Here is a 15,352-nt window from a genome sequence, read left to right as displayed (position 1 = left end):
TATCTGCCCCACACTGAAGAAATTCTAAGACAGCCGTGGGGCTCTGTACAGAACAGGGGCAATTTACACACCATTCGTTGAAACGAAGCCAAACCTTCTTGTAAATTTTGCGGGTCTCCTTCTTTCTACTATTAAGGAGGGTGGCAATTAAACCTTCGGAAAACCAAACCCCTTGGATCTTAGTATGGCTTCTTCAGTAGCCACGCCGCTAGCCTCCACCTGTGAACTTGTGGGCATATGACTGGGCCCTGTGATAGAAGATCCTCTCGTTGAGGTAGAAATAAGGGTGGTTCTGCCGCTAACTGTTTGAGGACTGAGAACCATGCCCTCTTGGGCCAATAAGGAGCTACCAGGACTAGAGAGGTGTGCTCTGATTGGAATTTTCTCAGAACTGCTGGCAGAAGTACCGGAGGTGGGAATGCATAGCATCTTCCGAACTTCCAGCTTTGGGATAGGGCATCCACCCCCCTTGCTCCTTCTCCCCTGTTCAGGGAGAAGAAACAGGGGGTCCTCGCATTTTCTCTTGAGGCGAAGAGGTCCACCTCCAGAGTTCCCCATCTCTTGTTCAAGAGATGAAAGACCTCCTGGTTGAGGGTCCACTCGCCCTCCCTCAGCTGCCTTCGACTGAGGAAGTCTGCTGTCACGTTTCTTTCCCCCCTCAGAAAGACCGCTGAAAGGGAGAGGGTGTGGATCTCGGCCCAGCCCAGAATCTCTGCTGCCAGGGCCGACAAACTTTCGCTTCTCGTGCCGCCCTGCTTGTTTAAGTAGGCTACGGCCGATGAATTGTCCGACCTCACCTGAATGTGGTGCCCCTGGAGTTCTTCCTGAAAGAACCTGAGGGCTAGGCCCACTGCCCTCAGCTCCTTCCAATTGGAAGATCTTTTCAGATCCTGGAGACCCCAGGTACCCTGCGCTGGAAGGGATCCCAGGTGTGCTCCCCAGCCCTTGCCGCTTGCGTCTGTGGTTACCACCCGAGACACCGGGATAATCCACAAACGTCCTTGGGTTACGTTGGTGGCCTTCCTCCACCACCAGAGGGATCTTTTTACCTGAAGTGGTACCTGAACCAAGGAGTCTAGGGCTTCTAGGCTGTGATCCCAGACCCTTAGTAGGAAGGCCTGCAGTGGGCGAAAGTGAAGACCTGCCCACTGCACGGCTGGGAGGGCAGATGTCAACAGACCTAGCGTTGACATCAGGGACCTTAGTGACACCTGTTGATTGTTTTGGAGGGAAGCCACTGCTCTGTCCAACTTCTTGACTTTCTCTACCGGGAGGAACACTCTTGAGAGAGTAGAATCCAGCAGGTACCCCAGGTAAGTGATCCGTTGTGACGGATTTAAACTGGACTTTTCTAGGTTCAGCAACCACCCTAGGTCCGTTAGAACCTTCTTGGTCACTTCCAGGTCCCTGGATAGCTGCTCTGGTGAGGCTGCGAAAAGAAGCAGGTCGTCCAGATAAGCTATGATGGATACTCCCTGAAGCCGCAGAAACGCTATGGGTTCTGCCAGGATCTTGGTAAAAATCCGGGGCGAGGAGGATAGCCCGAATGGCAGAGCCTGGAACTGGAGGTGTACAATCGTTCCCTCTAGGTCCACGGCCAATCGCAGATATTTCTGAGAACTCTCTGCGATCGGAACGTGCAAGTATGCGTCTCTGAGGTCCAGAGATACCATGAAACAATTGAGGGGAAGGAGGGCTCTGACTGTGTAAATCGATTCCATGCGGAACTTCCTGTATGAAATGGATCTGTTCAGAGGTTTTAGGTTTAGGATTAACCTGTATTTCCCTGAGGGCTTTTTTACCACAAAGATATGTGAATAAAACCCCCTTCCTTCCTCTGCCCTTGGAACTCTGAGTATGACACTCTGATCCTCTAGCTCCCTTAGAGCTCCCAACAAGGCTTCGGATTTCTCCTTGTCCCTGGGTAGATGGGTGACTAAGTATCTCTGGGGGGGAGGCGATGAAAATTCCAGTCGGTATCCCCCTCTTATGACCGCCAGGACAAACTGGTTTGGTGAAATTGATTCCCATTGTGGGAGAAAGGTCCCCAGTCTTCCTCCCACCCTGACTAGAGAGTCATGGGTTCTTAGGGGGCTGGACAGGAGGGTGAAAAATCGCTCCACCTCTGCCTCTGCCCTTGGGGGTCCAAACCCTCTTTTGGCCTGCCGGTTTGGCCCCTCTCTGTTTTTGCGGACGAAACCCCCTTCCTGCCTGTACTGCAACTTTTCTTTTAGGAGGAAAGGCCTTCTTTTTGTCCGCCGTGCGGTCTAGTACTGCTTCAAGGCCTGGGCCAAAAAGCAGGTCACCTGTGAAGGGAATACCACACAACTTGGATTTAGAGGCGCTGTCGCCAGTCCAAGTCTTGAGCCAGAGGGCCCTTCTGGCCGAGTTAGCCAGAGCAGCCGATCTGGCTGACATGTGGACTGACTCCGCTGAGGCATCCGCTATATAAGCGACTCCTTGCAGGATAGTAGGGAAGGAAGCTAAAATAGTTTCCTTATCCGTACCAGCTTCAATGTGCTCCTGAATTTTAGAGAGCCAATGTTCCAGATTGCGGGCCATTACCGTGACGGCAAGTTCTGGTTTAAGATTCCCGATAGTAGAGTCCCAACATTTCTTTAATAGGGAATCCATTCTTTTGTCCATAACATCGGACAAAACCCCCATGTCCTCAAACGCTAAATCCGTGTTCCTGGACACTTGGGAGAAGGCGGCGTCTAATTTGGGGCTTTTGTTCCAAACAGACGAAGGATCCTCTGAGAAGGGGAATCTCCTCTTTAGGGATCTGGAAAAAAAGGGTTTCCTTTCAGGATCCTGCCACTCCTTCTTAATGGTCTCTACCAGTATTTCATGTTCTTTTCTCTTGCTCCTCCAGACCTCTGTACATTCGATCATGGAGGGTAAGAGGTTTCTTGTCGGTTTGGATACCAAGGGTTGTGTAAACTGCCCCTAAGAGGTCCTCTACCTCATCCAGCGACAATTTGTACCTAGAGGGCTTCCTGGACTCCCCGTCCTGGTCCTGTCCATCTGACCCCTCTTGAGAATCAGAGGTGGCACTATCCGGAAGAACCGGTTCCTCTTGGGAAGGGCCTGCGGAAACGTCTGCCATAACTGCTGCAATGGGTATGACAGGAGCAGGACCCTGAGCCTGTGGCTGGGTTGTAACCTGGGTGGGGACAGCCAGAGGCTGTAACCTCTCAAACAGAGATTTAAATGAGGAGAAAGTGGATGACAGCTCTTTAACAGAGGCTGCAAGTCCTGACTCCTGTTCTAATTCATTTTCCCTGACTAAGGATTGAATGCAATCCCTACACAGGACCTTAGTCCATGAATCTGGAAGGACATCCCTACAGGAGGCACACTTCCTCTTTGAGCTATGCCTTCCACCACCCGTTTTTTCAATGGCCTTCTGAAACACAGAAAAGGGCAGAAAACAACAGTTTTAAAAAATCATAAATTTGGTTACAACCCTGGGAGTGCACCTAGCCCCCTATAAACCCTGGGACTAAGGACTCCCCCTCCCCTGGCCACCCAGGGGGCTTGCCTCCCCATGCATTGAACCCTACATGGAGAGGCAAACCTAAGCTAGAGAGCGCCCCTCCCCAGGGTACTCTTACCTTAGGCTCGCTGGAGGTAGCGTCAGTTGTCAGGGCTGGCTCTGGAGATGCTGCCGACATGACCGCAGGTGGCTGCTTGCTGAGAGCTTCTCTTCGCCTGTGCGAGATCCGACTCCCTCCAGCGTCCGCCCGGACCTCCTATCAGCACCGCGACCCGGAACCGGAAGTCGCGGTTCAAAGGGGAGACATCCGCTCTACGCCGGAAATGACGTCACCCGCCGTCCAGCCCGCTCGGTTCAAAAAATTTTGCGGCCTGTAGTACAGGGCGAGCCTTGATGTCTCCCTCGCTGCGCCCCACTGGACGGGATAGGGGTCCCCCACAACCAGCAGCCGCGCTCGGCGTGGATGGGGTGGCTAATGGTGGGCCTGCACCGCACCAGGATTCACCTGAAAAGCCTCTGCTTCCTTTAAGGTAAAAAGAATGGCCTCAGTCCTCTGCCTGAATTGGCCTAGGTTCCCATGCACAGCGTCTCCCCACCGGAGGAAACACTAATACTGAGGTCTGGCAGGGGGAGTGAGAAATTTATGGGCTGGCGCAGTGTTTCCTAGAGGAAGAGGAGGAGTATCTCTCAATTGTGGGCTGTCCTGAAAGACGGGAAGGGAAAATAGGGTTTTCTTCCGTCTGCAGAATCGGATCACTGCGGAGGCGGACGAGATTGGGTGTCGGCGGATGTTCATCCACAGACACCCGCAATCTCATAGGTACCAATGTATGTCCCGTTTTCATCCGCAAACAGATGGATGAAAAAGCGGACATACAGTCCGCACGTGTGAAAGGAGCCTTAGGCTTATCTACAGTATGTGGGCTAGAGTACAAGGTAAACATGGTTTTCCAGATTAGTCTGGATCATGTCCAATACAGAGCAAATTACATATTGTGGTATTTAAGTACAATTTACATCTTAGCATATTTTATCAAAGTTAACCATGCATCAATCTAAAATTCGACCATCCACTTGCCACAAAGTTAAATCATGGCAAATGTATCAGAGGTATACTATTTTTAGGTTAGATTTAGTTACATTCCCAAGTACAAATGTACATAAAAAACAAAAAAAACAGACACACAGAAAAAAAAAAAAAAAAAAAAAAACGAAAAATATATAGCCACATACCTTCTTCAGTCCATTTTCCACCCCTGGTATGATCATAATGCAAGCTACTAAAGTTCCAAGAAGCAGAAAGATGGAGAATGTCAGCCGTGTTATAGTGGAGTTCTTGGAAGATGGACAACATCCACAAAGGAGGCATGGTGCTGTGCCACACAAACAGGAAGCCTGCCAAATTATAGGAAGGGGAAATTAGAGTGAGTTCAGCACTAAGAATAATACTAGATATGAAACTTAAAATATACTGGAGACCAGTTGGCGACACAAGGCTAAGATATACGTTTTTGTTTACATTCTAGATACATGTATTTCTATTGCAATTATTTAAAAACCATTTAACTATGCACAAATGATTTTCCATTTATTAAAAAAATGTTACCTAAAGAATATTTTTTTGCAGCCTCTGTGATGAGGGAGAGGGAGAGAGATAGAGATAGATAGATAGATAGATAGATAGATAGATATTCTTGCATTGGGAAAAAACATGTGGCCACTCAGTGAGTAAGGGTGTAGAAATCTGTTCCACAGTTGGTGGCGTCAGCAGGGAGTGTTGATAATTAAAAAACAAACAAAAAATAAATAAAAAACGCTTAGATGGGCACCTTAGCTGATGCAATATAAAAGGGATATAGGAAATGGTATTGACATAAATAACTATGCAACTACTGTATACAAGTAGTAATTAAAGTGACAGTTAATAAATGTTTTGATCCTATAATAAGGCTTACCTGTAGTTGCAGTGAATATCTCCTAAACTTGTGGTGTTTAGAAGATATTCACACTGGATGCAGCCAGTAACGTCACCAGCACATGCACTCTGAAGGTCTGGCATACCGTGCCTTCAGAGCTCCGTGCTATAGCAAAAAGTGACATCATTGTGGCCCCAGCCACTCATGGAGCCCTTGAACCCAGAAGGAAGACCATGGGAAGATGGAAGCCCTGTCGGCATTGACAGCGCACCGCTGGAGGGCTTTGTTCTAAGGTAAGTATTTCATAATGTGCCATTATGTGATGCATACTAGCACATTATGTCATTGCCTTGCAGGGGATTTTGTTTTCCTTTTTGAAAGCCACGGTTTACTACTACTTTAAAAATACATGTGTTTAATGCATTTGATTCAAAACCATTATATTTTCCTTTTCATGTTTTTTTTAATATGGCTTGGTACTTTTTTTTTTTTTTTTTCTTCATAGGATCGGCGCTCCGCGGACTAGGCCGAAGCCTCGCCTAAAAAATCCCGCCTGCTGCTCGTCTTGATCCTGGGAAAAGGCAGCGAGGCCGGACGCCGCGGACTGGGCCAAAGCCCAGGCGAGTTCTCGGCCAAGTCCTCAGCCTTTTCCCAGGATCGCTGCGTGCAGGATTTTTTTAGGCGAGGCCACGGCTTCGGCCTAGTCTGCGGACTTTTCCCAGGATCGCGGTGGACTAGGCCAAGGCCGCGGCTTCGCCTAAAAACTCCTGCCCGCAACTCCTTAGGACCGGCGCGGTGTCCACCAGAAAAAAAATAAACTTGATTCGAATCGTGAATCAAGTTTTTTTTTTTTTTTTTTTTATAAATAATCGCAGATTTTTTTGGGGCCAAAAATCGTCCAGCTCTACTTGGTAGTCAAAATTAAACAAAGCAAATTTTCTCCCTTTTTGCAAAATGAACATAAAATGTTGAAGTTAAATCTTTGAACTTTCCATTTCATGTCCTATTTCAAACTAACTGATTCATAGATTTGTTATTAGCCAAGTAACAATAGGCATGGCTACTTGGGTAGTTTGTGTGCTAGGATATTATTCCAGAGACTGAAGTTAGCCATTAACCACTTGCTTACTGGGCACATAAACCCCCTTCGTTCCCAGGCGAAATTTCAGCTTCCGGCACTGCGTCGCTTTAACTGACATTTGCGCGGTCGTGCGACGTGGCTCCCAAACAAAATCGACGTCCTTTTTTCCCCACAAATAGAGCTTTATTTTGGTGGTATTTGATCACCTCTGCGGTTTTTATTTTTTGCGCTATAAACAAAAAAAGAGCGACAATTTAAAAAATATATATATTTTTTTTACTTGTTGCTATAATAAACCTCCCTTTTTTTTTTTTTTTTTTAATAAAAAATTCTCAGTTAACGCCGATACGTATTTTTCGACGTATTTTTGTAAAAAAAATAAAATAAAAAAAAAAATCGCAATAAGCGACTGGTTTGCGCAAAAGTTATAGCGCCTACAAAATGGGGAACAGAATTATGATTTTTTTTCATTATTTTTTTTTTACTAGTAATGGCGGCGATCTGCGATTTTTATTGGGACTGCAATATTGCGACGGACGTATCGGACACTTTTGACACAAATTTGACAAATTTGACACAAATTTATACAGCGATCAGTGCTATAAAATGCACTAATTACTGTATAAATGTGACTGGCAAGGAAGGGGTTAACACTAGGGGGTGAGGGAGGGGTTAACTGTGTAGCCTGGGTGTGTTCTAACTGTGTGGGGGAGGGGGGTGACTGGGGGAGGTGACCGATGCTGTGTCTCTATGTACAAGAGACACAGATCGGTCTCCTCTCCTCTAACAGCACGTGGAGCTCTGTGTTTACACACAGAGCTCCACGTCCCTGCTGTTACCGGCTGTGTTCCCGACGATCGCGTGTACCCGGCGGAAATCGCGCCCGCCAGGTACACGCATCGGGTCCCCAGCGATGCGGCGGCACAGTGGTTACCCGCCGCGTGCCTCCCAGTGGCGCGCGCGGGTAATGCATTCCAAATGACGTCCAAAGACGTCCACTTGGCACCTGAGAACCGCGCTGTTGACGTCTTTTGTCAATAGCGCGGGGCTCAAGTGGTTAAACTGTTGTGGGTTGTGAAGAAATAATAAATTCTTATAATTTACTGGCAAAAATGTGAGGTTCGATTAGGCCTCAAAAAACAGATGAACCATGATCTCACAATCATTGGGCTGTTGCTCTTTTGGAAATCATTCAGAGAAAAAGTTGTGAGCTCATGTTTGTACGAGTTATCTTGCATCAAATATTAGAGGCTTTTTACAAGCAGGTGGTGAAACCAAAACTGCCGGAAACAATGGTAGCTTCTGAAACCTGCCATAGGGAATATTTTTCACAGATAGCCAACTAAGCATTTATCACATGGAAATACTCTTTATCTAGAAAAATACACTGTGCTCAAGTAAAGACTGTTTGGACAAGCAAAGTCATTTAAACATCCATTGGACTGCTCAAAGTCCATCTCAAACACATGGTGTGAAAGATTTAAAGTTATGCAAGTCAGAATACATTTTAAAAATACCTACATGTTATTATAAGACATTTAAATTATCTATGATATTTGTAGGTCACAAAAGATAATTATAATTTTAATATCTGATGATCTAAAAACTTTGTTATAAAGAAAATATATATATGAAAGTAGTGATTTTATAAGTAGAAATGTTTTGAAAAGCTAATTAGTATTATGAAATACACCCAATTATGATTATAACTATATAAGACTGTAGGCTATATTCAGATTAAACGCATACCCATCAGATATATCAGAATCATCCATTTATCCATATAGATAATCATTTTGTGTAATATTGATTGATATATATAACCTGTGTCATTCCTAAACAACCAGTATAAAAAGACATTTATATATATATATATATATATATATATATATATATATATATATATATATATATATATATATATATATATATATATATATATATATATATATATATACACACACAAAAAAAAAAAAAAAAAAAAAAAAAACATTTTATGTTCTGTCAACGAATCAAAAATCATACTGGAGCGTATTTTATAGGATACCAGTTACCAGAATACTAAAAGATATATATTATTCTCACCATTATATAAAATAATACACATTATGAAAAATAAAATATATTAATTAGAAGAGAAACTCAAAAAGACATGTGAGACACCTGGTGGTTGAAGGTGATATTACCTGAAAATCATTGGGCTCCTGGTGAGTAAATGATTAAAGGGTCACTAAAGGAATAATTTTTTTAGCTAAATAGCTTCCTTTACCTTACTGCAGTCCTGGTTTCATGTCCTCATTGTTCGTTTTTGCTTTGATGTTGCTGTAATTGCTCTCTGTTCTGGACACTTCCTGGTTGTCTGTTTCCTGATCACCACAGTACTGGGAGATTTCTCACTGTGGTGTCTAATCAAGGAGGTGTGTCTAAAACCCCTCAGCACCAATCCAGTTTCGTTTTGCAAAACCTTCACTGCTCTCTATTGGCTCTCTGGCTCTGTACATCAGAGAACCAGGAAACAACAGCAAAATCGAAACTAAACTGTAGGTACATTCAGGGGTTGACAAATTTGCTTGGAATCTAGGAGCCAGCTAAAAAAGTTAGGAGCCAGAAAACGCGCCCCGTCCCGACGAGCTTGCGCGCAGAAGCGAACACATACATGAGCAGCGACCGCATATGTAAACGGTGTTCAAACCACACATGTGAGGTATCGCCGCGATTGGTAGAGCGAGAGCAATAATTCTCGACCTCCTCTGTAACTCAAAACATGCAACCTGTAGAATTTTTTAAACGTCGCCTATGGAGATTTTAAAGGGTAAAAGTTTTTCGCCATTCCACGAGCGGACGTAATTTTGAAGCATGACATGTTGGGTATCAATTTACTCAGCGTAACATTATCTTTCATAGTATTAAAAAAAATGGGGATAACTTTACTGTTGTCATATTTTTTAATTAAAAAAAGTGTAATTTTTTCCCAAAAAAGTGCGCTTGCAAGACCGCTGCGCAAATACGGCGTGACAGAAAGTATTGCAAAGATCGCCATTTTATTCTCTAGGGTGTTAGGATAAAAAATATATATAATGTTTGGGGGTTCTAATTAGAGGGAAGAAGATGGCAGTGAAAATAGTGAAAAATTACATTAGAATTGCTGTTTAACTTGTAATGCTTAACTTGTAATACCAACGGCCACCACCAGATGGCGCCAGCTTACACATCTGGTGGTAATAACTTGTAATACCAACGGCTCACCACCAGATGGCGCCAGCTCACAAAAAAAACCTATTTCTAGTCGCCATGGCGCCCGGGATTTGTCGAGCCCTGCATTATATGATTGTTTTTTATCTATTTGTAATCATTTTTAAAAGGAATCAGTTAACTATTATGTCTCTATACCCTGTAAACAGTCATTTCAGCAAAAAATTTTTTTTCCCTTTAGTGACCCTTTAAGTCTTGCCTACCAATGAATAAGGAACAAGACTTATAATAAGCAGAGCTTATTATAATTTTATGATCTCATTGTCTGAAATAGTATTTAGGACAAGAAAAATTAGGACGGGGGGGGGGGGGGGGGGACACTGGGAGATACACACACTCCCAGACAGACTGACACTTACACCCTGACATACACATGCATCAATACATATCTTTTACATTCATGAAGATCCCTGAAACCATTCTACCTCCGATAACCATTCATTTGAAACAGTAGCCATTTTGGAATGGGTAATTATGTCATTTTGATCTTAACTTGTGTTCATTTGTGATCTCTAAAATACTGATATATTGAATATTCTGCAATTAATAAATATTCTGCCAAAATCAATAACCGTCCTATAGATTTTTCATTATATTTTTCTTTCTGCATAGTTCCCAATTTGTTGGCAAAACAAACGTAAAATTTATTTCACATTGTTAACCACTTACTTACAGTACCTGCAGGATTAGTAACGGTTGGATGTGTGAAATACAGACAGTGGGCCAGATTCAGAAAGAGATATGACGGCGTATCTTCTGATACGCCGTTGTATCTCTGATTGCGCTCGGTCGTATCTATGCGACTGATTCATAGAATCAGTTACGCATAGATATCCCCAAGATCCGCCAGGTGTAAGTGTCTTACACTGTCGGATCTTAGGCTGCAATTTCAGGCTGGCCGTTGGTGGCGCTTCCGTATGTTTTACGCGAGGAATATGCAAATTAGGATTTACGCCGATTCAGAAACGAACGACCGCCCGGCGCTTTCTTTTTACGTTGTTTGCGTTCGGCTTTTTCCGGCGTATAGTTACCCCTGCTATATGAGGCGTAGCTAATGTTAAGTATGGCCGTCGTTCCCGCGCAGAGTTTTGAATTTTTTACGTCGTTTGCGTAAGTCGTTCACAAATACGGCTGGACGCAATTTACGTTCACGTCGAAATCAATGACGTCCTTGCGATGTCATTTAGAGCAATGCACACTGGGAAATTTTATGGACGGCGCATGCGCCATTCCAAAAAAAAACCGTAAAAAACGAGGGGGTCAAGACAAATTTAAATAAAACACGCCCCATACATCCCCATTTGAACTACGCGGCCTTACGCCGCAACACATACGTTACACCGCCGTAACTAAGGGCGCAAGTTCTTTCTGAATAAAGAACTCAGGCCCAAAGTTAGAGCGGCGATCAGAGATACGTTACGCGGGCCGGACAGATACGCTCAGGTATGATGGTCACTGATGAGCACTGATAGGAGTACAAAGAAATGACTACGTATTCATAAAAACTAGGTTACAAAATATTCATTTAAAATTAATAAGGCCCATGTAAGGGCCCACGGGCCATCCCAGCGAATCCACACACACCGGCCACCTCACCTGTACGCACTCAGCAGCTCCCCCAAATTCTGTATATATGCCAGCCCCCCTCACACCTGTATAATTATATATATATATATATATATATATATATATATATATATATATATATATATATATATATATATATATATATATATATATATATATATATATATATATATATATATATTCCCGATGCCACTTTTTTAGGACCGAGTACAAGTACTGATACTTTTTTTCGTGTACTCGCCGATACCGAATACCGATACTTTTTTAAAATATCATGTGACAGTGAGAAGAATGTCCCTTACATAATTGGTGGTCAGTAGGAAGAATGTTCCTTACATTGGTGATGATCAGTGAAAAGAATGCCCCTTACATTGGTGGTCGGTGGGAAGAATGCCCCTTACATTGGTGGTCGGTGGGAAGAATGCCCCTTACATTGGTGGTCGGTGGGAAGAATGCCCCTTACATTGGTGGTCGGTGGGAAGAATGCCCATTACATTGGTGGTCGGTGGGAAGAATGCCCATTACATTGGTGGTCGGTGGGAAGAATGCCCATTACATTGGTGGTCGGTGGGAAGAATGCCCATTACATTGGTGGTCGGTGGGAAGAATGCCCATTACATTGGTGGTCGGTGGGAAGAATGCCCATTACATTGGTGGTCGGTGGGAAGAATGCCCATTACATTGGTGGTCGGTGGGAAGAATGCCCATTACATTGGTGGTCGGTGGGAAGAATGCCCATTACATTGGTGGTCGGTGGGAAGAATGCCCATTACATTGGTGGTCGGTGGGAAGAATGCCCATTACATTGGTGGTCGGTGGGAAGAATGCCCATTACATTGGTGGTCGGTGGGAAGAATGCCCCTTTACAGATGGCAAAAACATTCATTGGGGTCACTATTTTGCAAGTTGGGAATGAGTCAATGCAAAAAAAAAATAAAAAAAAATGCTGCTTTAACATTGTATTTTAAACTTCAATTAGGTACTATAGGTGTAATACAGAATAACTGTCAGCGGGTGGCACTGTCCTCCTTAAGAGTTAACTTAAAGTGGTTGTAAACCCTTATATTTCACTTTTACCTACAGGTAAGCCTATAATAAGGCTTACCTGTAGGTATAAAGAATATATCCTAAACCTGTACGGTTTAGGAGATATTCCCCTCGCAATGCGCCGCTGATTGGTAAGGTAAGTATTTCATAATCAGCTATTATGCGGTGCCGTTTAGCATTTAGCATTTTTTAACCACTTTCCGACGGCCGTACGACTTTATACGGCCGCGGGGTGGCTCTAAATCTCTGGGAGGCCGTGTTTTTTTTAAATCACTGGGATGCCGATGCGCGTGCCTGGCGGCCGCGATGTCCGTCAGGCTCCTGCGATCGGCGGTTACAGAGAGAAGGACATGGATCTGTGTGTGTAAACACACAGATCCATGTCCTGTCAGGGAGAGGAGGAGACCGATCTGTGTCTCTTGTACATAGGGACACAGATCGGTCACCTCCCCCAGTCACCCCCCTTCCCCCACAGTTAGTAACACTATATAGGGTACACATTTAACCCATTCCTCACTCCCTAGTGTTAACCCCTTCAATGCCAGTCACATTTATACAGTAATTAGTGCATATTTATAGCAGTATAAATGTGAATGGTGCCAAAAAAATGTGTCAAAAGTGTCCGTTGTGTCCGCCATAATGTCGCAGTACTGATAAAAATCGCAGATCGCCGCCATTACTAGTAAAAAATAAAAATAACATTTTTTTTTTTACCAAAAATGTAGAATACGTATACGCCTAGACTGAGAAAAAAAAAATTAAAAAAATTTTAGCTATTTATTACAGCAACAAGTAAAAAATATTATTATTTTTTTTTTAAATTGTCGCTCTATTTTTGTTTATAGCGCAAAAATAAAAACCGCAGAGGTGATTAAATACCACCAAAAGAAAGCTCTATTTGTGGGAAAAAAAGGACGTCAATTTTGTTTGGGAGCCACGTCGCACGACCGCGCAATTGTCAGTTAAAGCGACGCAGTGCCGAATCGCAAAAAGTCCTCTGGTCAGGAAGGGGGTATATGTGCCTAGTAAGCAAGTGGTTAAATGTATGTCCTTTCATCCTGCGTTTTTATAATATAAATCCGGTCACTTACTATTTTACAATCCGCCGCCGATCCGCATAGATATTCAAAAAAAGATTGTTTATAAAACCGTTGTCTACAAATGTCTACACCGTTGTCATTTTGCTTGTGGGCATTGTGAAGCCTACAAGCACTTACTTCCTGGAAGTCTTGGATGGGAAGTGATAATTGGACAGCGCACTGCATCCTGGGAAATGACACACATTTCCCAGGAGCATTAGAGGGAGAGGATGTCAGAATCCTAGGTGATTTCAAAGGCAGATTTCGTGGGACCGCATAGCAACAGGCATTTCCAGATGAGTAAAAAAATTTTTTTTTTTTTTTTTACTTTTTTAGGTCTAATGAGCACAATAATGAAAAAAAATTTGGGGATGGAAGCTCCACTTTAAGTACACACTATAGAGGAATATGTTTTGTTCATATTTCATGTCTAAGGTTTACAACAACTTAAATTTTCCTCACAGGACTAGTGAATAAGGTGAATTTGTGTTTACTTTTAAGTTAGGTGAACATTCACTTTCCAAAGGGATTATTCACTTTAAGTGAACAACCTCTACCCAATGGGATTAGTAAGTAAAAAAAAGTGATACACTGCAGTACTTAACAGAACCAGAATTAAATAAATGTATGTTTGCTTGTTATGGCTACTGTACTTTGCACCAAGTACCTTCGCTGATTATTTCAGTAAACCCCTGACATCTCCCTTTTGAGACAGGGAAAGGAACTGAGGACACAGATTCCCCAGGCCCTTTCTCTACAGCCTCAGCTGCACTGAAGAAGAAGAACGAACAGGAGACAGAGGCTCCTGTTCATTTATAAACTGAAGCATCATAAAACACAGGTTACGTTGCTCAGTTATAAATGGACAGTCAGCGATCTTTGACTCTGTTCATTAAGAAAGGGAAGGAGCTAGTAAAATACACATTTACCAGCCCCTTCCTCCGCTCTTCATCCCGACAGATACAAGACAGAGGTGGACCAAAGGAGCAAGGAGCACACAGGGAGCTGAAGGGGGACCCGGAGAGAGCAAGGAGCTCACAGGGGAGCCGGAGGACCTAGGAAGCCAGAGAACGATACAGGGCATGATGATGACACTATATCTGCCTCTGGCTCTTTTTGACGGAGCTTGATTTACAGATGTAGGAGATTGGAGCGAAGGAAAGACACTGAGGCCGCGTACCCACGGTCGGTCCATCTAATGAGAATGGTCCGACGGACCGTTTTCATCGGTTCACCGCTGAAGCAGACTGATGGTCTGATTTGTGTACACACCATTAGTTAAAAAACCGATGGAGTCCAACGCGGTGAAGTAAAACACAACGACGTGCTGAGAAAAATGAAGTTCAATGCTTAATTCTGAGCTTGCGCGGGTTTTGAACCAATGCTTTTGCGTTCTAACCGTCGGTTTTGACCGATCGGTTAGGCGTCCATCGGTTAAATTTTAAAGAAAGTTCTAAATTTTTCGACCAAAGGATAACGGACCGATGGGGTCCACACACGGTCGGTTTGGACCGATGAAACTGAACTTCAGTCCGTTTTCATCGGTTTTGTCCGACCGTGTGTACAGGGCCTAAGGATTTGATCTGGTTGGTCCCGGGTTCATTTGATCAAGTTCACCACACATGTGAACGATTGATTGGAAGGAGATCGTTGAATGGTTTCCAGGAGTTACTTCATGTCTTATGGTCACTTGCTGTCCAGAGCCATCTGGTGAGAGCATTTTGTTGTCACTTTTGGTGAAATGTCACGAATATTATTTGGAACACGGATTTTATCTTTCACATGGTGTTGGAGCGGAACTATTTAACCACTTAGTAACCGCCCTATAGCCGATATACGGCTACAAGGCGGTTCCCTTACTCTGGGAGGGCATCAATATACGTCCTCCCAG

At 43.7% G+C, this 15,352-nt stretch overlaps 1 protein-coding gene across 1 annotated transcript in view; it reads right to left on the bottom strand.

Annotated features, from left to right (window-relative positions):
• Positions 1–15,352, bottom strand: part of SERINC2 (serine incorporator 2) — a 68,968-nt gene that overhangs the window by 18,187 nt on the left and 35,429 nt on the right. The window contains exon 2 of the mRNA XM_040337930.1: positions 4,733–4,894. Coding sequence (XP_040193864.1) covers positions 4,733–4,894 — 162 coding nt within the window. The remainder of the gene's footprint in view (positions 1–4,732; positions 4,895–15,352) is intronic.

The sequence above is a fragment of the Rana temporaria genome, chromosome 2, assembly GCF_905171775.1.
Source record: "Rana temporaria chromosome 2, aRanTem1.1, whole genome shotgun sequence".
NCBI lineage: Eukaryota > Metazoa > Chordata > Amphibia > Anura > Ranidae > Rana > Rana temporaria.
This window is presented reverse-complemented; position numbering and strand designations above follow the sequence as displayed.